At 41.6% G+C, this 25804-nt stretch overlaps 1 protein-coding gene and 1 pseudogene across 8 annotated transcripts in view; both read left to right on the forward strand.

The window, feature by feature from the left end:
* The first annotated feature begins 1583 nt into the window (after positions 1 to 1583).
* MELK (maternal embryonic leucine zipper kinase) overlaps positions 1584 to 25804 on the forward strand; it is a 95644-nt gene continuing 71423 nt past the window's right edge. For 3 of the 8 annotated variants that reach the window (XM_077912543.1, XM_077912547.1, XM_077912550.1), the window contains exons 1-8: positions 1599 to 2033; positions 8012 to 8107; positions 10683 to 10768; positions 11350 to 11466; positions 11585 to 11629; positions 20050 to 20193; positions 21850 to 21918; positions 23885 to 23977. In XM_077912543.1, the coding sequence (XP_077768669.1) occupies positions 8050 to 8107; positions 10683 to 10768; positions 11350 to 11466; positions 11585 to 11629; positions 20050 to 20193; positions 21850 to 21918; positions 23885 to 23977 (612 nt within the window). In that variant the 5' untranslated portion in view covers positions 1599 to 2033; positions 8012 to 8049. Of the gene's footprint in view, positions 2034 to 8011; positions 8108 to 10682; positions 10769 to 11349; positions 11467 to 11584; positions 11630 to 20049; positions 20194 to 21849; positions 21919 to 23884; positions 23978 to 25804 lie in introns of all 8 variants that reach the window. The other 5 variants (XM_077912544.1, XM_077912545.1, XM_077912549.1 and 2 more) reach the window with 5 other exon arrangements.
* Positions 21023 to 21616, forward strand: LOC144322796 (interleukin-1 receptor-associated kinase 1-binding protein 1 pseudogene; annotated as a pseudogene).

A 25804-nucleotide genomic window follows, 5' to 3' on the forward strand; every position in this document is an offset into this window, starting at 1 on the left:
GAAGGGGCAGAAGGAGAGAGAGAGAAGCTGACGGTGGAGTCCAACTGGGGCCTCCATTTTATAATCCTGAGATCATGAGCTAAGCAGAAATCAAGAGTCAGCGGCTTGGGACACCGGGTGGCTCAGTGGTTGAGCCTCTACTTTCGGCTTAGGTCGTTGTCCTAGGGTCCTGGGATCGAGTCCTAGGATCGAATCCCACATCCGGCTGCCCGCAGGGAGCCTGTTTCTCCCTCTGCCTATGTCACTGCCTCTCTCTGTGTCTCTCAAATAAATAAAATCATTAAAAAAAAAAAAAAAAGGAGTCAGTGGCTTAACTGAGATACCCAGGTGCCCCCAAATTGTAACGTCTATTTAAAAAATACATATGCAAATTTATACTGAACGTTTTCTTCCCGTGGCTATAATTCTTTTTTCTTCCAGACAGTTACCATTACAACTGTAATTCATACAGCGATGAACATCACATCATGATCAGACAGCGAACTGTATTAGAAAGACTTCCATCGGGGCTCCCCGGGGGGCTCAGCGGTTTAGCGCCTGCTTTCCGCCCAGGGTGTGATCCTGGGGTCCCGGGATCGAGTCCCACATCAGGTTCCCTGCCTGGGGCCTGCTTCTCCCTCTGCCTGTGTCTCTGCCTCTCTCTCATTGTCTCTCATGAATAAATAAATAAAATCTTAAAAAAAAAAAAAAAAAGACTTCCATCGTTGAGAACTGGTTGGCGTTTCTCGTACCTTTGAGTTACCTAACAGACCATGAACGTGGTCTCCGGGGGTGTTTTTCCAGGTGGCAGCACATTTTCGTAAGATTTGGCGGGAGGAGGGATCCCTGGGTGGCGCAGCGGTTTGGCGCCTGCCTTTGGCCCAGGGCGCGATCCTGGAGACCCGGGATCGAATCCCACGTCGGGCTCCCGGTGCATGGAGCCTGCTTCTCCCTCTGCCTGTGTCTCTGCCTCTCTCTCTCTCTCTGTGTGACTATCATAAATAAATGAAAAAAAAATTAAAAAAAATTAGATTTGGCGAGAGGAGAGGTAGACTTGCATTTGACGGGGTGGGAGAAGAGCCACTGGGCAAGGGGAGGACGAAAGGGGAACCGCAAAGCCGAGCAACCTCTCTGTAGGTCAATTTTATTTCATTTTTAAGATTCTTACTAATTTATTCATGAGAGACACAGAGAGAGAGGCAGAGACACAGGCAGAGGGAGAAGCAGGCTCCCTGCGGGGAGCCCGACGCGGGATGCGGGACTCGATCCCGGGTCTCCAGGATCACGCCCCGGGCGGAAGGCGGCGCTAAACCGCTGCCCTGTAGAGGATTCTAGGAAGCAGGGCGTGAGCAGGCTGATTAACGTGGAGACTTTGTACGTCCACCGCCCTGGAGAACCTTCCATGCCCTCCGGTGAAGGCGCACCCAGACGGAAAACCGAGGCCCTTACGTCGTGGGGCCTCGGGAGGCCCAGACCCGCTCTGCGGTGCCCTCCCAGGCCCAGCCCTTCCGGGGGGCGGGGGGCCTGTCGGAGCGCCACTGCGCGCTCCCGCCGCGCCCGGCCCCGCCCCCCGCGCGCCCCCGCGCGCCCCGCCCCTTCCGGTCCGGGAAGGTTTGATTTCCTTGGCGGGCGGAAGCGGCCGGAACCCGGCAATTCCAAAGCTTCCCAGGGGCTCTGGGCGCTTGCTTCTCGGCTCAGGACCGCTGGCCCGCTCCGGTGTGCTTCTGCCCGGCCCCGCCCCTCCCGGCCCTCCGCCCCTCTCAGGTCAGTGTCTCCGCCGTGGGTGAGGGCCGGGGTCCCGGCTGTAACGCGGCGCGGGGGACCTGGAGGATTTCTCCGGAGCCCCACCTTGCGAGCCCACTTCCCGGATGATCTAGTCGGGCTTCCCGACCCCCGGTTTTCTCCTCTGTAAGTGGGGATAATGATCGTCTCTAACTCGGAGTTATTGATGAGGCGCAGGCAAAGCGTTTGCCACTAAGGGGACTTGGAGAGTCGTGAGTTCCCACATTACACGTGTCCGTGACCCTGTCTCCGCGGAAGAAGGTGAAGGAAGGGTAAGGGTTCCAAGTTATTTCTGTTCTTACAGCGCAGTGCACTGGGGCAGTGCAGTTCAAGAGGAAACGTGTTATGTTGTTACCGCCCCCTTTTCAGAGTCCGGATCCTTCTTCCCCCTTCACTGTCCCGAAGTAGTGGCTTAAGAAGGCTCACGCTAAAAGGGACATGCCCTGACTGCCAAAGCAGTAAAAGGAGCAGTACCCCCAAGAAACCAGCGGGAAAAAGGGAAACTCCCAAAGGAGAGCATCCCAAGAAAGCGATCAGTCCTATAGCACCTAGGATGAGTAATTGTTCCTGAACCTCACCTCTGATGTTTCTGTTTGGTAGTGGGATGGGGGGGCGGGGGGAGTGGCGGCGGGTTTGAGAGGTCCCTGGAGTTTTGCTTGGAAGTCAGTGTGCCCCAACTTTCTTGTTCATGTTTTGGTTTCTGCTTCCCATGTTTGGGGAGAAATCAGAAAGTCCCTTACTGCATCATCACTGGGCTTGTTTCACCAGCGGATCTGCCTTTCTTATCTACTGTGGACCAGCCAGATGAGCAGATGAATCTCTTAACGCCTTTAGGAATGAATGCCTCTTCGTTGGTGCTCCTAGAATCCTCTGCGAGGCAGAAGGACAGGATGTTAATTAAATGTATCAATTACAAGGCCACATTATATACCATTCGGTATTCTACTTCTTATTTGAAATATCCTCAGCATAGTATCTTAACCAAGCTCATCGATGAGGTAAATGTATTACCCCGCAGGTAATAGCATAGCCCGGATAATATCATTAGTAAGAAATTGCCTCCAATTTGTTGCCCTTCTATAAAATTTGGTGATAAACCTTTTGTTACCTAAGCAGTTGCCCCAGAGAAGTTCAAGATACTAAATGTATATGCCTCCAATTCTTCTATATGGTCACACTGAGAACGACATTCAGGTATCTAAGTGGGGCCTAGTTTTCTTCAATCCCAGGTCTCCAGGATCAAGCCCTGGGTGGAAGGCAGCACTAAACTGCTAGGCCCCCCGGGCTGCCCTCAATATCTTTTTTAAGCAGCTACACAGTTAGATTACTCCAGCCCCATCCTTCCTATGTTCTATACTTCCCAAGTCTAGAGGATAAACAGAGCACTTAAGAATATTTAGAACTAACTCCACAAAAGCCAAGTAAAATCTGCTGTCATTTGTACCAGTTTGCAATGCAAACTTTCTACAGTAGCAAAAACGATGGTTACTGGATTCAGTAGATTTGATTGAGGCCCACATTTGTATTACTCGTCCAAAAATATGGTGTAATTTGAGGATGGGGGGGGGAACGTAGATAAAGAGAAGCAAGAGAAAGAAAAGGTGCTTGTCTTGTATTGGCGTAAGTTGATCTTTGCTAGTTGACTTGGGGCTGTGACCTGGAAGTTCAAAACTCATTTGTGTTAATTGTGAATTCTTATATCTCTCATCTGGGGAAGTGAATTCCAAGGTCATACAAAAGGTTGTCTCCTTTTGAATGTGTCAACAGAGTTCAATCTTTTGTATGGAATTTAAACATGTGCACTTGGCAATTAGGATTCTTATATTTTGCGAGGCCTCTGTCAATTTCCATCTCATGGTTTTTAAGCTTTGAAATGTCTTTTTGTGTTTCCTCTTTAGCCTCTGTGTTCTGAATACCCCAATACCCCAATACTGCCTAAGCTGGGGCTTTGCTCTCTAATGAACCTGATAGCCTACTTTTTTTTTTGGATAGCCTACTTTTTAAAAAGATTTTATTTATTTATTCATGAGAGAGAGAGAGACAGACAGACACAGGCAGAGGGAGAAGCAGGCTCCATGCAGGGAGCCCAACGTGGGACTCAATCCCGGGTCTCCAGGATCAGGCCCTGGGCTGAAGGCGGCGCTAAACCACTGAACCACCCGGGCTGCCCAGCTTTAAGCATTTTAAAAGGAGATTTAAGAGAATATTTGAAAAAATATTGTTTGTAGCTCTTGCGCTTTTGATTATTTCATTCAGATTCAGTTTTTTTCTCTACCTCAATTTAAGATGATACCTCATCCTCACTGTACTCAGGATCTCTCCTTTTACTTTGTCTTTTTTTTTTCTTTAAATAAACTCACTGCACTCCTTTTTTAAAAAGTTTTATTTATTCATTCATGAGAGACACACACACACAGAGGCAGAGACACAGGCAGAGGACGCAGAGGAAGAAGCAGGATCTCTGTGTAGAGCCCGATGTGGGACTCCATCCCAGGACCCCGGGATCACGACCTGAGCCAAACGCAGATGCTCAACCACTGGGCCACCCAGGCGTCCCAACTCCCTGCACTCCTGAAGTGGAACTTGCATTTTAGATCTTCCAAAGTCATGACCGTTTTTAAGGCTTTGTAATGTGCTGGCTACTCAATTCTGGATGAGACCGGATGAGGAACAGAGTGAACATGGTGCTGGCCACTCATCATTTTGTGGCGGCTTTGCTAGAACTCTGCCTGTGGGTGAAGGGAGACTGTCAGGTTTCTAGAAATGAGCACTAATACCAGGCTTCTACTACTGAGAGTCAGTGATCAAGATGTATGAGCTTTGCCCTTTCCACCTGGAACTTCGCTTCCGAAGCCCCAATTGGATATGCATGTACTCACTTAATTTTTCAAAATGTTAGAGAGAATGGGGTCTGAGGATCCTGGCCTGTTTTGCCATAGCTAGTCCGCTGCTAGGTCACCAGGGGAGATCTGTGCACAGGGGTCAGGTTGGGCAAAGGAGAATTTCGTTACTACCCAGGTATTGGCCTCAAACTCCTTTGTGAACTCTAGGGTCCTGATATGCTGTGCTGGATTATATAGGAGATTATTTGTGCCTGACTCAGTGACCTTCACTTGCCTGGGCTTCCTGCTTCCTGCTTGGCTTTCTAAGGGGTGTTGGGGCCTCTCTTCCCAAGGTTGAAATCCCCCAGTCCTGTCCTTCCACACTAGCCTCTGGGAAGGAGAGCGTCTTAGAGGAGCCATTCCTGTGTGGGTTCACAGATCTTTCACCTCATGTCTATCCATAAAGAAAGCTCCACTTTGCAGTACTGAGACTCAAGCTGTAGGACTTGACCTATGTATGAACACTTTTAGAAAACTTTAGAAATCTACTCCCTAGAAACTTTCTTTTACTCGTTTTACTTTTTTCTTCTTTCTTGGCTTCCATGAAACTATATTCTTCTAATTCTTTCTTTTCTTTTTCCTTTCTGCCTTTTTCCACTCCTGGCTATAGGCCTGGTATGGGCAAGACTTTAGCTGTCTACATTTTAAAGATTTGTCTTTCACTTTTTTTTTTTTTTTAACATTTATTTTTATTTATTTATGATAGTCACAGAGAGAGAGAGAGAGAGGCAGAGACATAGGCAGAGAGAGAAGCAGGCTCCATGCACCGAGAGCCCGATGTGGGATTCGATCCCAGGTCTCCAGGATCGCGCCCTGGGCCAAAGGCAGGCGCTAAACCGCTGCGCCACCCAGGGATCCCTTGTCTTTCACTTTTAAGTCTTTATACAAACTATAATTGATTTTGTGTGTAATATGAGAGAGAGAGAGAACACCAATATTCTTTTTTTCCATGTGGCTCATCTGTTGTCTCAGCTTCAAATCTGCATTTCCAGTTGATGGTACCTCTAAAAGCAGTTTTAGTTCAGTACATGTTGACTTTTTTCCCTTGGGATCTTTGCACCTAAATTCCCTCTTTTTAGAATATCCTTCCTCTCCTTTATGGGTTCACAACTTCTGTTGAGGCCTACTGAACAAAGACCATTAAGAAATAATACTCCCTAGGAACCGAAAAGGGGCTTATAGGATTTGAGCTTGTGCTGGTGATTTTAAGAAAGGATTAGGGAAGCAAGGACCAGTTTTAGAATGAATACTGTCAAAAAGCTGTGGCCGTTCAGCAGGTGGGTGTCTTAAGGAAGCAGGAGGTGGGAGGATATTGGTGAGAAAATAGTGGTGAGTCTAAGTAAGGATCATTATCATTTTTCAAAAAATATTTTATTTGTTTATAAGAGACACAGAGAGAGAGGCAGAGACATAGGCAGGGGGAGAAGCAGGCTCCCCGTGGAGAGCCACATGGGACTCGATCCCAGGACCCCGGGATCACGACCTGAGCCAAAGGCAGATGCCCAACTGCTGAGCCACCCAGGTGCCCCAGGATCATTATCATTTTAACAGTTCCTCCAATTTCATTACCTGAGGTTGATTTTCTTTTTCTCACTTTTCAACCTTTAAATTGGATCTTGGCTTAAACAGTATTTTCTCAGCAACCCATTCTGACCACTATTGCCTATTTCTTTCCCAGTATTTATGATAGCTTTTAATTATGTATTATCTGTTTATTTGCTTTTTGTCTTCTCTGCTAGAATGTAAGATTCATGAGGGTAGGGACTGCATTTCTTCTCTGTTTTAGAGTTAGTGTAAAATGCAGGTCTGATACATTGTAGGTGTTCAGTAAACACATCTGTATGATAAGTGAATAAAAGAAAATCAGGGTTGACAGTGATTGCACTAGCACTTCTGCCCTATATACTGCTAATCTCTAGTTAAACAGCATATCCTCCACAAATAAGATAAAGCTGATACATAAGCTGTGTGATCTTATGTATCATGTACACAACAGGGCCCTACTCATCCCCATGATTTTTTTTTTTTTTAAGATTTTATTTATTTATTCATGAGAGACACAGAGAGAGAGAGAGAGAGGCAGAAACATAGGCAGAGGGGGAAGCAGACTCCGTGCAGGGAGCCTGACACGGGACTCGATCCTGGGACCCCAGGACTGTGCCCTGAGCCGAAGGCAACACCCAAACACTGAGCCACCCAGGTGTCTCCATCCCCATGATTTTTTGTAATTCTACTTAATTTTAAAACTGACAAAAATCAAACCAGATCTACCTAAGACCTTTTTATTTTTAAATTTTTTTCCTAAGATCTTTTTACAACTAACTTATATGTATATGCATATATATATTTTATCTTTTTTTATATTTTATCTTTTTTTAAAAATTTTTTTATTTATTTATGATAGTCACACAGAGAGAGAGAGAGAGGCAGAGACATAGGCAGAGGGAGAAGCAGGCTCCATGCACCGGGAGCCCGACGTGGGATTCGATCCCGGGTCTCCAGGATCGCGCCCTGGGCCAAAGGCAGGCGCCAAACCGCTGCGCCACCCAGGGATCCCTATAATTTTCTTAATAACATTTCTTCTCTAGCTTACTTTATTGTAAGAATTAAGTATATAATACATATAGGATATAAAATAAGTGTTAATTGACTATGTTATTGATGAGGCTTCCTGTCAACAGTAGGCTGTTAAGTTTTGGGGGAGTCAAAAGTTCTATGTGGATTTTTGACTGTGCAAGGGAGTCCAATGCCCTTAACTCCTGCATTGTTCAAGAATCAACTGTGTATGTAACACATATAAGTTGTGGAGCATAGTAATAAAATATGTAACTCATTGTATGTTTCTTAAAATTGTATATCATTGAAATCTTAATTTGCATTTCCCTGATGACTAATAAAATTGAACATTTTTTTATTGGTAACTTGTGTTTCTTTATGAAATGCCTTTTAATTTCATTTGCTTTTTTCTTTTGGGTTGTCTCTATATTTTATATAGTATATTCTGGATAAAAATCCATGGTTTATAAATGTTACAAATATTTCTCACATTTATGGTTTTCTTTTTTTTAAGGATATCTTTAGACATGTAAAAGTTCTTAATTTTAATGTTTAATGTATTTTTTTATTCTTTAAATTTTTTTAAAGGTTTATCTTTCAAATATAAGTCTTTCCTGGATCTGAAGTTGACTTTTACATATGGTAGGAGATAGGGATCCAGTTTTTTTTTTTTTTTTTTTAACCATATAGCTAATCAGTTTTTTTGATATCATTTATATGTCTGTGACATATTTATATGTGCACTTATGAGAGTGGAGGAGATAATCTCATAGTAGTTCATTTTTTGATCATGTACTATTTCTGTCTTATAGGTTCTTTTTGTAATTTTGTATAAACCTCCAGGAGGACTATGAAAGATTATGATGAACTTCTCAAATACTATGAATTATATGAAACTATTGGGACAGGTAATTTTTTTTTTTTCTTGGAAGCAGAGGACAGATCAACTGTTTGAGAATATAGTGTATTTGGGAAGTCATGAGCTTTTCAGTTTAATTTTAAAATTCTTCAACCTACTTTAGAAAGAAAAAGTGGAACAAGAGAGAGGAGAGTAGGGGCACCTGGCTGGCTTAGTGATTGAGAGAGTCTGTCTTTGGCTTAGGTTGTGATCCTGGGGTCCTGGGATTGAATCCCCGCATGGGCTCCCCACAGGGAGCCTGCTTCTCCCTCTGCCTGTGTCTCTGCCTCTCTCTGTGTCTCTCATGAATAAATAAATAAGATATTTAAAAAAAGAAAAGAAAAAAAAAGAAAGAGGGGAGTAGTAGGAGAGGCCTTATAGGTCATTTCATTTAGAATGAAAGTCACTAGAGAGTTTTGAGCCAAGGAGTGATCTATCTGACCTTTGTTTTTAAGGATCACTCTGGCTGCTTAGTTGTGAAAAACTTGGGCTAGGAAAGGCAGGAGCAGAAGCAGAGAGGTGTTAGGTGGTTATTGCAATGATTCAGGTGAGTGATACGGGAGATAATGGTGACTTGAATGAGGGTGATAGCAGTGAATATAGTGAATGGGATTCTGTACGTGTCTGTGTATTTTAACTTATTGAGGTACAACACAATACAATATGCAAAGTACACTCATCTCCATGGAGTTTTATGTATATGTTCCCTGTTCAGATCAAGACAGAACTTTTCCAGTCAGTACCTGCTTCTTTTCCCCCCAAGGTAACAACTGATATGTTTTGAAGACAGAACCAATGGGATTTGTTTTTGTTTTTATTTTTTCAAATTTTATTTATTTATTCATGAGAGACACACACAGAGAGACAGAGACACAGGCAGAGGGAGAAGCAGGCTCTCTGTGGAGAGCCCGATGTGGGACTTGATCCTGGGACCCTGGGAACACGACTTGAGCCCAGGGAGGACGTTCAACAGCTGAGCCACCCAGGCATCCCTTTGTTTTCGTTTTGTTTTTTAATTTTTATTTATTTATTTATTTTAAGATTTTATTTATTTATTTATTCATGAGAGACACACACGCAGAGAGACAGAGAGAGAGAGAGAGAGAGAGAGAGAGAGGCAGAGACACAGGCAGTGGGAGAAGCAGGCTCCATGCAGGGAGCCCGACATGGGACTCGATCCCCGGTCTCCAGGATCACACCCTGGGCTGCAGGAGGCACTAAACCGCTGTGTCACTGGGGCTGCCCTGTTTTTGTTTTTAAAGATTTTATTTATTCATGAAAGACAGAGAGAGGCAGAGACATGGGCAGAGGGAGAAGCAGGCTCCCTGCGGGGAGCCCATGCAGAACTCCATCCCAGGACCCCGGGATCACAACCTAAGCCCAGGGCAGACGCTTAACTACTGAGCCACCCAGGTGCCCCAGAATCAATGGGATTTGTTGATGGGTTGGATATGGAGTGTGAGACAAAGGAGAAGGGCTCAAGATTTTTGGGAAATGTTGAGTTGCCATTTACTGAGATGGGGAAGACCATAGCTTCTTTTTAGAAATGTTAAGTTGGCAATTTCTTTTAGATACTGATGTGTGGACATTTATCTACCTTTTGATACAGTTTTGAAACAATATCCTGCTTCTGATCCAGTTTTAGAACTGAGTGGAAAACAAAAACGAAAACTGAGTGGATGTTTCCTACTGTCTTTTTCTCAGCAACTTTATATTCTAGTGGTGTAAATTATAAAGCAAAAAAATTTTTTTAAAGATTTTTATTTATTCATTCATGAGAGACAGAGAGAGAGAGACAGAGAGAGAGACACAGGCAGAGGGAGAAGCAGGCTCCATGCAGGGTTCCTGATGGCGGGATGCGGGACTCGATCCTGGGACGCCAGGATCACACCCCAGGCCGAAGGCAGCTGCCAAACCATGGAGCCACCCGGTGATCCCCAATTATAAAGCAAATTTAATTGCAATGTTAATTATGAAGCAGATTTCTAAGTAGTGAATTGGTTTCCTGTTTCTTCAATCTGAAGTTAAAGATATGGGATGCCTGGGTGGCTTTCGGCTCAGGACGTGATCCTGGAGTTCTGGGATCAAGACTCCCCATCGGACTCCCTGCATGGAGTCTGCTTCTCCCTCTCTGCCTATGTCTCTGCCTCTCTGTTTCTGTGTCTCTCATGAATAAATAAATTAAAAATAAATAAATAAAGTTAAAGATACTATCATGGTAAAAAAAATCTTCATCTAGATATTGAATGAGGAGAGGTTAGGGTCATGGCTAGCACTTTGGAAGCAATAGGAAGAAAGAACCACAAATTTCCAGGAGGATATGGATTGATAGAGCTTCTTAAAAGCATATGGCGGAAAAAAAAAAAGGCAAATGGCAGGGGTGCCTGTCTGACTCAGCTGGAGTGTGAAACTCTTGATCTCAGGATTGTAAGTTTTAGTCTCTCGTTGGGTATAGAGATTACTTAAAATCTTAAAAAAAGTAAAAGCATGTGGAAAGGTATTTGTGCCTGAGTCCTTGGGTTGCTCTGATGATGATTTTAGGTTACTCTTACTTATCTCTTCATAATACGTTTTCCTATATTCAGGTGGCTTTGCAAAGGTCAAACTTGCCTGCCACATCCTTACTGGAGAAATGGTAGCTATAAAAATCATGGATAAAAATGCACTAGGGGTAAGTTTAAAATTATTTTCAAAATATGTATAGATTAGTTTTGTAAATTCAAACCTGAATTTGCTCAAATGTTCTGGTTACTACTTTTATGAGAATACTTTTTCTATAGTTTTCTCTTTTTTGGCTTGTTTTTAAAATTGTCCCATGGAAAAGTTGAAAGATGGAGACAGTGAAGACCTGTGTGTTTTTCACTCACATCACCAGTTTTTAGCTCCACATGCTTCTAAGGGACACTGATATGGCTTAAATGGCAGCACAGGTGTGTCTCTGTTATTTTCCTTGCTTGGAATGCTAACCCTCTAAGGGAGTCTGAGATTGTTTTGATTTTTCTGGACCTTGTACTACTGACCCACATCAAATTACTCTTTCATAAAAGAGTTCATAAAAGAGGGTTTCATAAAACCTTCAAGGCTTTTTTTAAATATCCATACAGATAATTTTTGTTATATCCTTGTGTACTTTTGAACAGTTTGTTTTGAGGCCATTGGTTGCTTTTGCTACTCAGCAATAAAGTTGTTGCTCTCAATGCTTGGTGCACTTCCCAAATAGGTTTATTGTTCATGTAATGTGTTTTGTCACAGAGTGATTTGCCTCGGATCAAAACGGAGATTGAGGCTTTGAAGAACCTGCGACATCAGCATATATGTCAACTCTACCACGTGCTAGAGACAGCCAACAAAATATTCATGGTTCTTGAGGTTAGTAGTATGGTCTAGAGACCTAAACGTATTTGGTCTCCGTCTTAGTCCACTGGGCTGCTATACCAAATATCACAGGCTGCGGAGCCTAGGAGCAATAGAAGTTTATTTTTCACAGTTCTGGAGGCTGGGGATTCCAAGATCAAGGCGCTGGCATGGTCAAGTGAGGACCCTTCTGGTTGATGGCTGGTGCCTTCTTGCTGTGTCCTTCATGGTAGAGGGGCCGAGGGATCTCTCTGGAATCTCATTTCTTTTCTTTTCTTTTCTTTTCTTTTCTTTTTTTTTTTTTTTTTATGATAGGCACACAGTGAGAGAGAGAGAGAGAGGCAGAGACACAGACAGAGGGAGAAGCAGGTTCCATGCACCGGGAGCCTGACGTGGGATTCGATCCTGGGTCTCCAGGATCGCGCCCTGGGTCAAAGGCAGGCGCCAAACCGCTGCGCCACCCAGGGATCCCTGGAATCTCATTTATAAGAGCATTAATTCTATTAAGGAGAGCTTCACCCTCATATCCCAGACACTTCCCAAAGGCTCCACCTCCTAGTACCATTATCTTGGGGGTTAGGATTTCGCCATATCAATTTTGGGGGAAATCAAATATTCAGACCATTTCTGTATACTCTATCAATAGTTAAGTGAAAAGTGTGTTTCACTTGAAAGATTATAATAAATATTAAGTGGCTTATGTGTTTGAGTTCTGTCTATAATAATTTAGATTGAGTAGACATATGTAAGTTGGAAATTCATTGTAAACGCACGCTTTCTAAGACACTTTTTTTTTTTTTTTAAGATTTCATCTATTTATTCATGAGAGACATAGAGAGAAGCTAAGACATAGGCAGAGGGAGAAGCAGCTCCCCACAGGAAGCTCGATGTGGGACTTGATCCCGAGACCCCTGGGATCACACCCTGAGCCAAAGGCAGATGTTCAACCACTGAGCCACTCAGGCATCCCTTTAAGACACTCCTAATGGGATTAGGATTAATGAACAGAATGTTAGAATTTGTTCCTAGAGGGAAGGATCCACTCCAGTTTTATATGGCATATTAGTCTAGAGCTGCCAGAACAAACTACCACAAACTTGGTGGTTTATTTATTTATTTTTTTAAACTTGGTGGTTTAAAACAACAGAAAATTTTTTTTTTTTTTTAAACAACAGAAAAATTTATTATCTCACTTCTGGAAGCTAGAAGTCTGAAATCAAGGTGTGGGTAAAGTTGGTTTCTTCTGGAGACTCTGTTCCGTGCTTCCTACCTAGTTTCTGACAGTTATTGATAGTCTCTCATTCCTTAGCTTGTAGCACTCCCGTCTCTATCTCTGTCTCTCAATGACTGACTGACTGACTGATTTATTTATTTATTTATTTATTTATTTATTTGAGATAGAGAGAGAGAGAGAGAGAGGTAGAGACAGAGGCAGAGGGAGAAACAGGCTCCACGTAGGGAACCTGATGTGGGACTCAATCCCAGGTCTCCAGGATCACAGCCCGGGCTGATGGTGGCACTAAACCGCTAAGCCACCTGGGCTGCCCTAAATGACATATTCTTATCTGTGTGTCTGTGTCTTTGTCCAAATTTCCATCTTCATGTAATATCATAGTCTTGAATTAGGGTCCACTCTGATCCAGTACAACTTCATCTGGACTTGATTACATCTACAAAGATCATTTTTTAAAAGATTTTCTTTTATTTCTCTTATTCATGAGATACACACACACACACAGGCAGAGACACAGACAGAAGCAGGCTCCATGCAGGGAGACCAATGGGAGACTCGATCCTGGTTCTTCAGTATCACGCCCTGAGCCAAAGGCAGACACTCAACCGCTCAGCCACCCAGGCATCCCACATATACGAAGATCTAAATAAGGTTATGTTCATTGGTACCAGATGTTAGGTCTTACACATATCTTTTTGGGGGACACAGTTCAACTCACAGTCCATAGGTAGTCTTCTTCAATACATGTGTTAAATGAATCAGACCTTTCAAATTTTAGCTGTCCTTTTTGGCCCAAAATGTAAAGTCTTTAGAACTTCCATCATTCATCTCTTGTTTCATTTTCTTTAGTCTCAGCCAGTTAATTTGTAACTGTATATCATTTTTATAGATTAGCTCTGTTTCGAGGGATCCCTGGGTGGCACAGCGGTTTAGCGCCTGCCTTTGGCCCAGGGCGTGATCCTGGAGACCCGGGATCGAATCCCACGTCGGGCTCCCGGTGCATAGAGCCTGCTTCTCCCTCTGCCTATGTCTCTGCCTCTCTCTCTCTCTGACTATCATAAATAAATAAAAATTAAAAAAAAAAGATTAGCTCTGTTTCGAAAGCACATTTAAAAATTTGTAATGTTGGGGTGCCTGCATGGCTTAGTTGAATAATCCCAGGACCCTGAGATCTTGACCTGAGTCAAAGTCAGATGCTTAACCAACTGAGCCACCTAGGCACCCCAGGAATATATAATAAAAGGAAAACTCTCTCTTCCATATCCCAGTCCTCCAGTTCCCTTTCCTCTGACTCAGTCACTTTTCTTGTGTTTCTTATAGATTTTCCATGTACGGTTAATCCTGAACAACATGGGTTTGAACTGCATGGGCCCATTTATACACAAATTCCTTCTTTCCCTTCCTTCCTTCCTTCCTTGCTTCCTTGCTTCCTTCCTTCAAAGGGTGGGGTGGGGCATGGAGAGGCAGAGGGAGAGGAAGATTCTTAAGCAGGCTCCACACCCAGCATGACCTGAGCTGAAATCCAGAGTGGGATGCTTCACTGACTGAGCCACCCAGGAGCCCCCACAGATTCCTAAAAAAAAAAAAAAAAATTAATTAATCAATTTATTTATTTATTTATTTATTTATTTATTTATTTATTTATTCATTCATTCATTCATTCATTCATTCATTCATTCATCTATCTATATTCATTCATTCATTCATTCATTCGAGACACAGAGAAACAGAGACATAGGCAGAGGGAGAGAAGCAGGCTTCCTACAGGGAACCTGATGCTGGACTTGGTCCTGGGATCATGATCTGAGCCAAAGGCAGACACTCAACCACTGAGCCACCCAGGCGCCCTCCCACAGATTTTTTTGCAGTGCAGTACTGTAAATGTATTTTCTTGAAAGATTTTATTTATTTGAGAGTGATGAAAGAGTGAGTGAGAGCAAGCAGGAGCAGGGGGAGAGGGAGAAGCAGGCTCTCTGCTGAGAAGGGAGTCTAATGTGAGGGCCTGATCCTGGGATTCTGGGATCATGACCTGAGTAGAAGGTAGATGCCCAGCCAACTGAGCCACTCAGGCGCCCCTATATTTTCTTTTTTTTTTTAATTTTTTTTTTTAATTTTTATTTATTTATGATAGTCACAGAGAGAGAGAGAGAGAGGCAGAGACATAGGCAGAGGGAGAAGCAGGCTCCATGCACCGGGAGCCTGATGTGGGATTCGATCCGGGGTCTCCAGGATCGCGCCCTGGGCCAAAGGCAGGTGCCAAACCGCTGCGCCACCCAGGGATCCCTATATTTTCTTTTTCTTATGATTTTCTTTTTTTCTAGCTTACTTTATTGTACGAATACAGTATATAATACACAAAACACACAAAAGATGTGTTAATTGACAGTTTATGTTATTGGTAAGGCTTTTGGTCAACAGTAGGCTGTTTATAGTTAAACTTAGGGGAGGGTCAAAAGTTATATGCAGATTTCAAAAAATTAAAAATAGAATTACCATATGATCAGTAATTCCACTACTGATTACCCAAAGAATATGAAAACACTAATTTGAAAAGATATATGTACTCCAATGTTTATTGCAACATTAATTATAATAGCCAAATTATGGTAGCAGCATTGATAAATGATTTTTTTTTTTAAAGATTTTATTTATTTATTCATGATAGTCACAGAGAGAGAGAGAGAGAGAGAGAGAGAGAGGCAGAGACACAGGCAGAGGGAGAAGCAGGCTCCATGCAGGGAGCCCGATGTGGGATTCGATCCGGGGTCTCCAGGATCGCGCCCTGGGCCAAAGGCAGGCACCAAACCGCTGTGCCACCCAGGGATCCCCCCCCTTTTTTTTTTTTTTTAAAGATGATAAATGATTGGATAAAGAAGACACACACACATACACACACACAGAGGAATATTACTCAGCCATAAAATATAATGAAATCTTGTCATTTGCTACAACATAGATGGAGTTAGAGAGTAGTATGCTAAGTGAAGTAAGTCAGAGAAAGACAAATACCATATGATTTCACTCATATGTGGAATTTAAGAGACAAATGAACAGAAAATGAGACAAACCAAAAACACTCTTAACTATGGAGAACAAACTGATGGTTACCAGAAGGGAGGTAGGTGAGGGGATGGGTGGAATAGGCAAAGGAGTTTAAGAGTATACTTTTCCTGGGATGCCTGGGTGGCTCAGGGGTTGAGCATCTGCCTTTGGCTCAGGGTGATCCCGGAGTCCTCTGATCAAGTCCCACATCAGGATCCTTGCATGGAGCCTACTTCTCCCTCTGCCTTGTCTCTCTCTCTCTCTCTCTCTCTCTCAGTTTCTCATGAATAAATAAGATGATTTTTATCCAAGACCAATTTTTTGAAAATATTTAATTTATTTATTCATCAGAGACACCGAGAGAGAGGTAGACACAGATAGAAGGAGAAACAGGTTCCATGCAGGGAGCCTGATGCGGGACTTGATCCCAGGACTCCAGGATCATGCCCTGGGCCAAAGGCAGGCTCTAAACCACTGAGAAATCCAGGGATCCCCAAATAAAATCTTAAAAAAAAAAAAAAAAAGTATACTTGTCCTGATGGGCACCGAGTGATGTATTGAATTATTGAATCGTTATATTGTACACCTGAAACTAATAAAACACTATGCTAACTATATTGGAATTAAGATAAAAAAAACATTATATGCAGATTTTCAACTGTCAGGGTGGTTGGCACTCTTAACCCATGTGTTCAAGGGTCAATTGTACTTAAATCCCTGCATATATCTTTTTTTTTTTTTTTAATTTTTATTTATTCATGATAGGCACACAGTGAGAGAGAGAGAGAGGCAGAGACACAGGCAGAGGGAGAAGCAGGCTCCATGCACCGGGAGCCTGACGTGGGATTCGATCCCGGATCTCCAGGATCGCGCCCTGGGCCAAAGGCAGGCGCCAAACCACTGCACCACCCAGGGATCCCCCTGCATATATCTTATATGCTTGTGTGTGTATACATATGTTTGCATATATTTATGTATAAATATATATAAATATGCATGTGACATATTAGTTTCTGTCACACAAATGGTCACCTACTATAATGTTCTGTACCTTTTTTCCCCTGGCACTTAATATTTTAGCTTGGAGACCATTTATGTACATTCATAGAGGTTTTTAATGTTTTTATTTCACTTTGTTTTGCATTTCTTTATTTGAGAATATAAAATAGGCTCTTTTCTTTGTGTAAATCTTACTGGATAGCATTTTTAAAAATTAACTATTGAGGCATCTGGCTGGCTTACTCATTATACCACGTGACTCTCGATCTTAAGGTTGTGAGTTCAAGCCCTCCACGGGGTGTAGAGATTATTTAAATAAGTAGAACTTTATTTATTAAAAAAAAAAGATTTTATTTAGTTATTCATCAGAGACACAGAGAGAGGCAGAGACATAGGCAGAGAAAGAAGCAGGCTCCATGCAGGGAGCCTGATGTGGGACTCAATCCTGGGACTCTAGGATCACGCCCTGAGCCAAAGGCAGATGCTCAACCACTGAGCCACCCAGGCGCCCCTTCCTGACCCTTTGAAGTTAATCCCTATAATCCCACCTGCCCACTACTCTTTTCAGTGATTAATGGTTTCATTTTTTGTCACTAGATTAATGTTACCTATGAAGATTTTTGTGTTTGGTGTCTTTTGTTCAGCATACAAGTCAGTACATCAGTGTATACTGTTTTATCCCTTGCTATTTTCACTTAATACTGGAGATTGTTTTATTTATTTATTTTTTAACATTTTAAAAAATTTATTTATTTGAAAGAGAGCAAGCAGGGGGAGAAGCAGAGGGAGAGAAAAAGGGAGAAACGGACTCTCCACCGAATAGGGAGCCTGATGTGGGGCTCAATCCCAGGACCCTGGCTCATGTTCTGAGCTGAAGGCAGACGCTTAACTGACTGAGCCACCCAGCCACTCTGCCATGCCCTCCCACACATTTTAAGCATATGACATTAAAAAAAAATTTTTTTTAGGTGAATGACACTTTATTTTTTCTTAAAGATTTTATTTATTTACTTGAGAGAGAGTGAGCAAGAGAGAGCGTGAGCATAGAGGGAGAAGCAGACCTCCGCTGAGCAAGGAGCCTGATTTGGGGCTCAGAGCCAGGACCCTGAGATCATGACCTGAGCTGAAATCAAGAGTCCGATGCCTTTTTTTTTTTTTTGAAGATTTTATTTATTTATTCATGAGAAACAGAGGCAGAGACATAGGCAGAGGGAGAAGCAGGGTCCCTGAGGGGAGCCTGATGCGGGACTCAATCTCAGGACTCTGGGATCACGACCTGAGCCAAAGGCAGACGCTCAACCACTGAGCCACCCAGGTGCCCCAGGAGTCCGAGGCTTAACTGACTGAACCACCCAAGCACCACTGGAGTTTGTTTTATATCAGTTTGTGAAGAGCTCTTCCTTTTTTTTTTTTTTAAGTGGCTGTGTAGAATTTTATTCTATTTTATTTTATTGTATTTAAAAAAACATTTTTTAAAGATTTTATTTATTTATTCATGAGAGACACACAGAGAGAGAGAGGCACAGATACAGGCAGAGGGAGAGGCAGGCTCCATGCAGGGAGCCCGAAATGGGACTCGATCACGGGTCTCCAGGATCACACCCTGGGCTGAAGGCGGTGCTAAACTGCTGAGCCACCCAGGCTGCCCTTAAAAACATTTTTTTGAAGATTCTTTAATTTATTCATTTGAGAGAGAGTGTGGGAGTAAGAATACAAGCAGGTGGGAGGGTCAGAGGGAGAGGGAGAAACAGACTCCCCATTGAGAAAGGCGCCGCATGCGGGGCTGCATCCTAGGACCCCGGGATCATGACTTGAACCAAAGGCAGATATTTAACTGACTGAGCCACCCAGGAGCCCCTAGAATTCTATTTTATAATGAAATTTAAATAGTGTGAGCATATTTGGGTTGTTTCCAGGCTTTGTTGTTACAAACAATACTGTTACAGTGAATGATCTTGAAAGTGTATTTTTTTTGACGTTAGGGTATATCTATAGGAATGTTTTCTAAGTGTGGAACTATGAGGTCAAAGGCTATAGTTATCTGTGATTTGAATTGATGTTGCTGGGAAACCTGGGTGGCTCAGTGGTTGAGCATCTGCCTTCAGCTCAGGTTGTGATCCTGGGATCCCAGGATCGAGTCCCACATTGGGCTCCCCGCAGGGAGCCTGCTTTTCCCTCTACCTATGTCTCTGCCTCTCTCTGTGTGTCTCATGAATAAATAAATAAGATCTTTAAAAAATAACTGATATTGCTAAGGTGAAATGGAATATTGAATGAAAACCCCAGTCTACAGAAAAGCGCAGGCACTCTTGAGAAAAAGGAATGGAAAGCCTTATATATTCTGGTCCTATTCTCCTGCAGCTTCTTAGGAACCTCTGTAGAACTGGGCTCCTTAAGGTACAGACTGAAGAATTTGTGGTCTCCAGGGTAGAAAAGCAATAATTGCTGCTGGGGGCTGCCTGGCTGCCTCTATTGGTAGTGTATGACTCTTATCTCAGGGTTGTGAGTTCGAGTCCCAATCAGGTGTAGAGATCACTTAAAAATAAATTCCTTAAAAAATTATTTATTTATTTATTTATTTAAACATTTTTTTTTTTTTTTTAAGATTTTATTTATTCATGAGAGACGGAGAGAGAGAGGCAGAGACACAGGCAGAGGGAGAAGCAGGCTCCATGCAGGGAGCCCGATGTGGGACTCGATCCCGGGACTCCAGGATCATGCCCTGGGCTGAAGGCAGGCGCTAAACCGCTGAGCCACCTAGGGATCCCCAAATCCTTAAAAAAATTTTTAAGAAAATACTACTAGGTTTTTTTGTTTGTCATTTTAGGGAATTACATTAAATATGAATGCATTAAGAAAAGAATGGGTTTTGGGGTTTCTGGGTGGCTCAGTTGATTGGATATCTGACTCTTGATTTTAGTTCAAGTCATGATCTGCACTCAGTGGGGAGTCTGCTAGAGATTCTCTCTCCCTCTCTCTCTGCCCCCCCACCCCTCCTCTCGTGCTCTCACTCTTTCTGGAATAAATAAATCTTTTAAAAAAAAAATCACAGTGTTAGTTGGTTTTACTACTACTTACTGGTCATAAAACTGCTTGAGACCAAGAGCTATTGTTCTCAAAAAAAAAAAAAAAAAAAAAAGAGCTATTCTCTTTCCTGCAGTAATTGTTGATTTGTTTGATCCTTAGAGTATATTTCCCTGGTTTCCCTTTGGCTTTTAGTTGAATTAATATTATTGCTGAGTTAAGTATAATTTTCTGTTTTAATTCCTCTGAAGTGATTTTCCTAGGTAGTAACAATATCTGTGTCTTTGTTGATACTGAAGTACTGCCCTGGAGGAGAGCTCTTTGACTACATAATTTCCCAGGATCGCCTGTCCGAGGAGGAGACTCGAGTTGTCTTTCGTCAGATACTTTCTGCTGTTGCTTACGTACACAGCCAGGGCTATGCTCATAGGGACCTCAAACCAGTAAGTGACTGTTACAGATACTCTCCTGAGAGTTCAACACCATTTACCAGTAATTACTGGTTTTCCAAGTGTTCTTTTTGTTTATGATCTAGCTTGCCTTCTTTTTTTGTTTCACTCATAATGGATCACTTTTTTCCCCCTTTTTTCTTTTGACTGAAGTAGGCTTTTTTGGATGTACTTGATTATTGGCATTCTGTGTATTTGTCAGTTATGCACAGCATTATGAATATCTTTGTAATCAGCTGGGGAATATAAACCTCAGGATTTTATCTCTTGGAAAGAAGAGTTTCGAGTATTTTCTTTGAGAGTATTGTCATTAAATACTTTCCCTTCAGTACTCTTCCTGACCTCATTTTCCTTTAATTTTATTTCCATTATGCTTCAGAAGGGAACAATTCAATGGAATAAACAGACTCTAATTTTCAAGAACAGAATAAAAATGTGAATACTCCTACATTTGTAGGCTCTGACTACTATGTATGATGGTGAACATAGATTTTATGTTACTTGATATTAGAGTCAGGGAGCTAGAATTGATTGACAAAATATGGCAATGTTACTATCCTCTTCCCCCTGTTTATGCCCAGCCCTTTTATTTCAGTTCATTCTTTTGATTTGGCACACATTGTGTTTGCTTGTAGTTGAACTTCAGAGCACCAAGGAGAAAATGGTTTATGCTAAAGTGTCTTGAGGGGAAGCAGGATATTTATCAACATTCCTCCTCTTTCCCCTTCTATACTTCTTGTCATTTCATTCTTTTTAAATTATTTTCATTCTATTGTTCCCAGGCTGTTTAATATAAACAATCTTAAATCTTTATTGGTTTTGCTGCTACCTGGACTACATCACACAGAACCTCCAGCAGCAGTGTCTGCAGACAGAAAATGTACCTGTGACAAAGGGTTTTAGGAGAGTGGAAAATGCTTATCATGTGGAAGCAGAGCTCTGCAGTACATTTACTGAATTTAGAAAAATGCAAAATATTTGTAACTTTCTTGTTGAAAAGCTAGATAGCTCTGTTGTCATCAGCCAACCCCAGTTCTGTTATACTCCAGGTTCTGTTGAGAATCTAAGATGGCAAGCTTGTTTTGTTGTGAACGTGTGATGCAAAGCTCAAGTCTATAACCTTATTGACCAAATTCTGGGAAAGTCTTTATTCATCAAAAAAAGAAACAAAAGAATGGGAAGGCTGAATAGATGATCCCAGTCATCCAGATTCTCAAGTTCATTAACTGTACAACAAAAAAATCACAGTGCAAAAATATATGCTGCTTCAAAAGTATTTATAACTCTTGAAATAAAAAGAAAAGAGAAGGAAAAAAAATCTCTGAAATTCCAACCAAAATATATTGTGTTTGCATCCTTTTGTTTTTTTATACTTTGTATAATGTTTGCTTTTGTCCCGAATATATATACTGTATAGTATATAAAGTGTTTCTTCCTCCAAAATCTGTCAATCTTTGAATAAGTTCCTACTGAATACCTACATTTACTTTCTATATTTAAAAGCTTACTATGGGAAATACTCTGGAAATAAATGTCTTATATGTGAAAAAAAATCTTACTTATTTAGAAATTGTTTTTGGAAATGGCTAGAGGTAGGATGTGATATAAGGAAATCAATACACAGTTAATGAAAATATCTTTGTTTCCCAGGAAAATTTGTTGTTTGATGAATATCATAAATTAAAGCTGATTGACTTTGGTCTCTGTGCAAAACCCAAGGTAAGTGGAGAAATCAAAATGCATTTATTTCCTTTGTAAATGCACCTCTTAGTATGTTATCTTGTAATGACAGCTTTTACTGAGCCTGGGTGCATCCATTAAGAGTGTTAAATTTCATCCCTTCTAGAAGTTCTCTGGATGGTTCTAATATGTAGCCAAGATTGAGAACCACTGCTCTAGGTCCAGGGTTGGTCCTGCTGATGACCCCATGGGTGTGCTGTGAGAGAATTTGCAGTGCTGAGGTGACGTGAGGTCATTAACAACATGAATGCTGAATTGATCATGTGTTTGCAGTTTGAGTATGTTGCCACTAGATGATGCTTTTGTTCATTTAAATAGAGTTTTGGGAATTTAGTACAAATCTTTCTTTGTTTATCCAAATGGTTATATAACTAGCAGTTACATTTTGAGAGACAATCCCCTTTCCTTATAAAAGAAGAAGGAAGAAGTCCATATACACTTTTAAATTTATACTGTTACATATTTCCTTAATTTGTACTCCATAGTTTTAAGTACTGGTGTTCTCCAGCATACCTTGAGGTGACTTTGAACTTTCCAGCTGCGCTGTCTGCAGAGCTCCTGTGTGGCTGCCTGTTGGAGGCTTCCTCCTGAGTTCTCTAATGATGGCACTCACAGTCTCTAAAATGAGCTGTCTACACTCATTAAGAATGTTGAAATTGCAGACCTGTCTCAACCCTTTGTAGTCCCAGGATTATTTCCTGCCCCAATCAAAATTAGCTAAATGCAAAGGGAAGCAGATTTTGCCCCTTTAGCGGAATGTTTGATTCTATCTGATTTTCCTCCCCTTCCCTTGGCTCTTCAGAGATTGTCAATGGATCCTTGTGTCTGGGAGCCAAATGCTATAAGGCATTTTTTTTGATCGGCAGCCATATAAAGATAAAACATACTTTAAGCAGATAAACTGGTTTAAGTCATGTTCTCCACAGGAGGCAGTGGAGAAGGTTTGTGACAGACTCCATTAGCTTTTATTTATGACTGCCACAGATTCGACCCACACAGACACCATCTAAAAAAAGCAGGGTTGGCTGGGAGAAGATTGCCTCCGCTTTCTGCTGAGGAGTTCACTTCTGGGCATGTGGTTGCAGTTGTAAATGAATTTTCACAATTTCCCAAGTCGTTTGCAAGTTGTAAGACTATACAAGTGCTGGGAAGTTGTATCATTTTCATTATGTCTCAATATGTCTGTGGGAGAGCAGAGGATGTTGAACAGATTCCTCATTTTCACAGGTCTGGAAGTTCAGGCTGTGATTTGTGTTATAGCAGGGTCTAGAAAACTGACTCCTGAGGCTCTGTTCTATGCAGCAGACTCCTTTCTAAGGAAAGAGAAGCTTCTGAATTTGTAAAGATTTGGTATTAGAGATAGGGTCTAGGAAAGAAATACTGCTTTTTCTTTGAGTACTTGGGGGTGGGAAGACATGGGTGCTTGGATGCCTGCTAAGCTGATTATTGTGTGAATGGATGTCTAGGAAAGTATGAGCCTGACTTGACTAAGCTAAGGAGCAAAGGATTTTGTTCATGCCAGGTTGTAGTGGTATTGGAAATCCAGAGAAGAGGGAACTGCATGTGCATGCATGCATATAGCCAGGGTATTGGGTTGGCTGCAGAGTCTTTTATTATTTGGGCTAATTCTTTGTCTAGCTTCTTTTTGCTTGTGCTGAAAGAATGTTTATCAAAGTTTTAATTTTTTTAAAAGATTTTATTTATTAAAAAAAAGATTTTATTTATTTAGTCACAAGAGACACACACACACAGAGGCAGAGACATAGGCAGAGGCAGGAGAAGCAGCCTCCATGCAGGGAGCCTGATGTGAGACTTAATCCTGGGACTCCAGGATCATGGCCTGAGCTGAAGGCAGATGCTCAACCACTGAGCCACCCAGGCATCCCAAGGTTTTAATTTCTTAAGGGCTGTAATTAATAAGTCTTTTGTTCTTTCTTATTGGCAGGGTAACAAGGACTACCATCTGCAGACGTGCTGTGGGAGTCTTGCTTATGCAGCACCTGAATTAATACAAGGCAAATCCTATCTGGGATCAGAGGTAATCATTCATTGATTAATTCAGTATATAATCAATATATATTTATTGGTGACCTGTAGTGAGTCAGGCATTGTGCATTGGGGATATTACAATAAGGCAAGAAATGATCTTGTTTATCAAAGAGTTCAGTCTATTAGGGGAGTAAGATATAAAGTAATGCATGAGATGAATAACTTACAATAAATGTAATAATACATAGAATACTTATAAAGCAAGGATACTCTTCTGGTGTCCTTGTGTTGGTTGCTTTTGTGTTAAACAGTACCATAGCATAAGGTGGTTAGTCCTGCCAGGTAGAGTGCAAAGTCAGAGTTGTAGGCTCAGTTTTTAGAGATACTGGTTAGCTCTGAGAAAACTTGTACTTTGTTCATAGCCAACTAACTATGTGAGGCTAGCAGTCCTGTGTCAGAGGCCCAGGCTCAGAAGGCCTGGAATTGCTTGTTTTACTTACTGTTAGCTACTACAAGCTAGTCAGTGCTTTCCATTCTCCGGAGTACTAATTTTGCTGATACTACTATCCTAAGGCAAACAAGGTTTAGTTATCAAAAGGTCAGGAAATGCTGGATTAAACAGTTTTCTTTAGTTCAGGACATCTCCACATCTTTAATATATTCTTGTACAGTGTTGTCCTTTGAGAGAGGAGCATCACAGAGAGCAGCTGGTCTTGATTTGCCTTGCCTACAGAGTCCACCTTTTATGTGGAGCATCTTTTGGAGCTAGTGTTATGTTAGAGAAACTTTGAGATACGCCCATTTACTTAATTTATAACAAGAGAAGATGGGAACTGACTTCTTTCTGGTGTCTATTTAGATATAGAACTTATAGAATAGTTGAAAATATGGAATGAGGAACTTCTGTATACATTTAGTCATATTCATAATTGTTTACATTTTTTCTTATAATTGCTTGCTCATTCTCTGTATATGTGCATATTCTTTTTTTGAACCAATCAAGAGTAAGTTTTAGACATCATATCCCTTTATCATTAAATACTATGTATATTTTGTAAAACAAGGACCTTCTCTTTTATGCCCATACTTTAGTTTTCAAAATCAGGGAGTTTAACATCGATACAACTTATTTAATCCATAATTCATATTCCCATGCTGATAATCATATTACTAATGTTCTTAGTTGTATTTTCCCTCCAGTCCAGCATTCAGTTCAGGATCATGTATTGCATTTAGTTGTCGTCTAAATGGTCTTCTTTAATCTAGAAGAATTCCTTAACCTTCCTTTATCTTCTTTGACCTTGACATTTTTTTATTGGTAAAGATTTTATTTGTTTATTTACGAGGGACACAGAGAGGCAGAGACATAGGCAGAGGGAAAAGCAGGCCCCTTTGTGGGGAGCCCAATGTGGGACTCGATCCCAGGACCCGAGGACCCTGGGATCTTGACCTGAGCCAAAGGCAGACCTGAGCCAAAGGCAGATGCTTGGCCACTGAGCCACTCAGGTGCCCTGACCTTGACATTTTTGAGGTAACCTCTTATTTTGTAGAAAGTCCCTCAATTTGAATTTGTATGATGCCTATGATTAGATTTAGGTTATGCATTTTTGGCAGATATAGCACAAAGGTAATGTTGAGGCCTTCTCAGTTAGTTGTAGGAAAAGGAACAAACTTCTACTGAGCATTTAACGTAGTTCTGGAGTCATACTAGGTCCTTTTCAATTGTGGTAAAAATACATATAATGTAAGATTTACCATTTTTTTTTTAAACCAAACCATTTTTAAAAAAAGATTTTATTTATTTATTTGACAGAGAGCAAGAGCATAAGCAGGGGGAGCAGCAGAAGGGGAAGGAGAAGCAGGCTCCCCACTGAGC

This window comes from Canis aureus, chromosome 10, assembly GCF_053574225.1.
Source record: "Canis aureus isolate CA01 chromosome 10, VMU_Caureus_v.1.0, whole genome shotgun sequence".
Classification (NCBI taxonomy): Eukaryota; Metazoa; Chordata; class Mammalia; order Carnivora; family Canidae; genus Canis; species Canis aureus.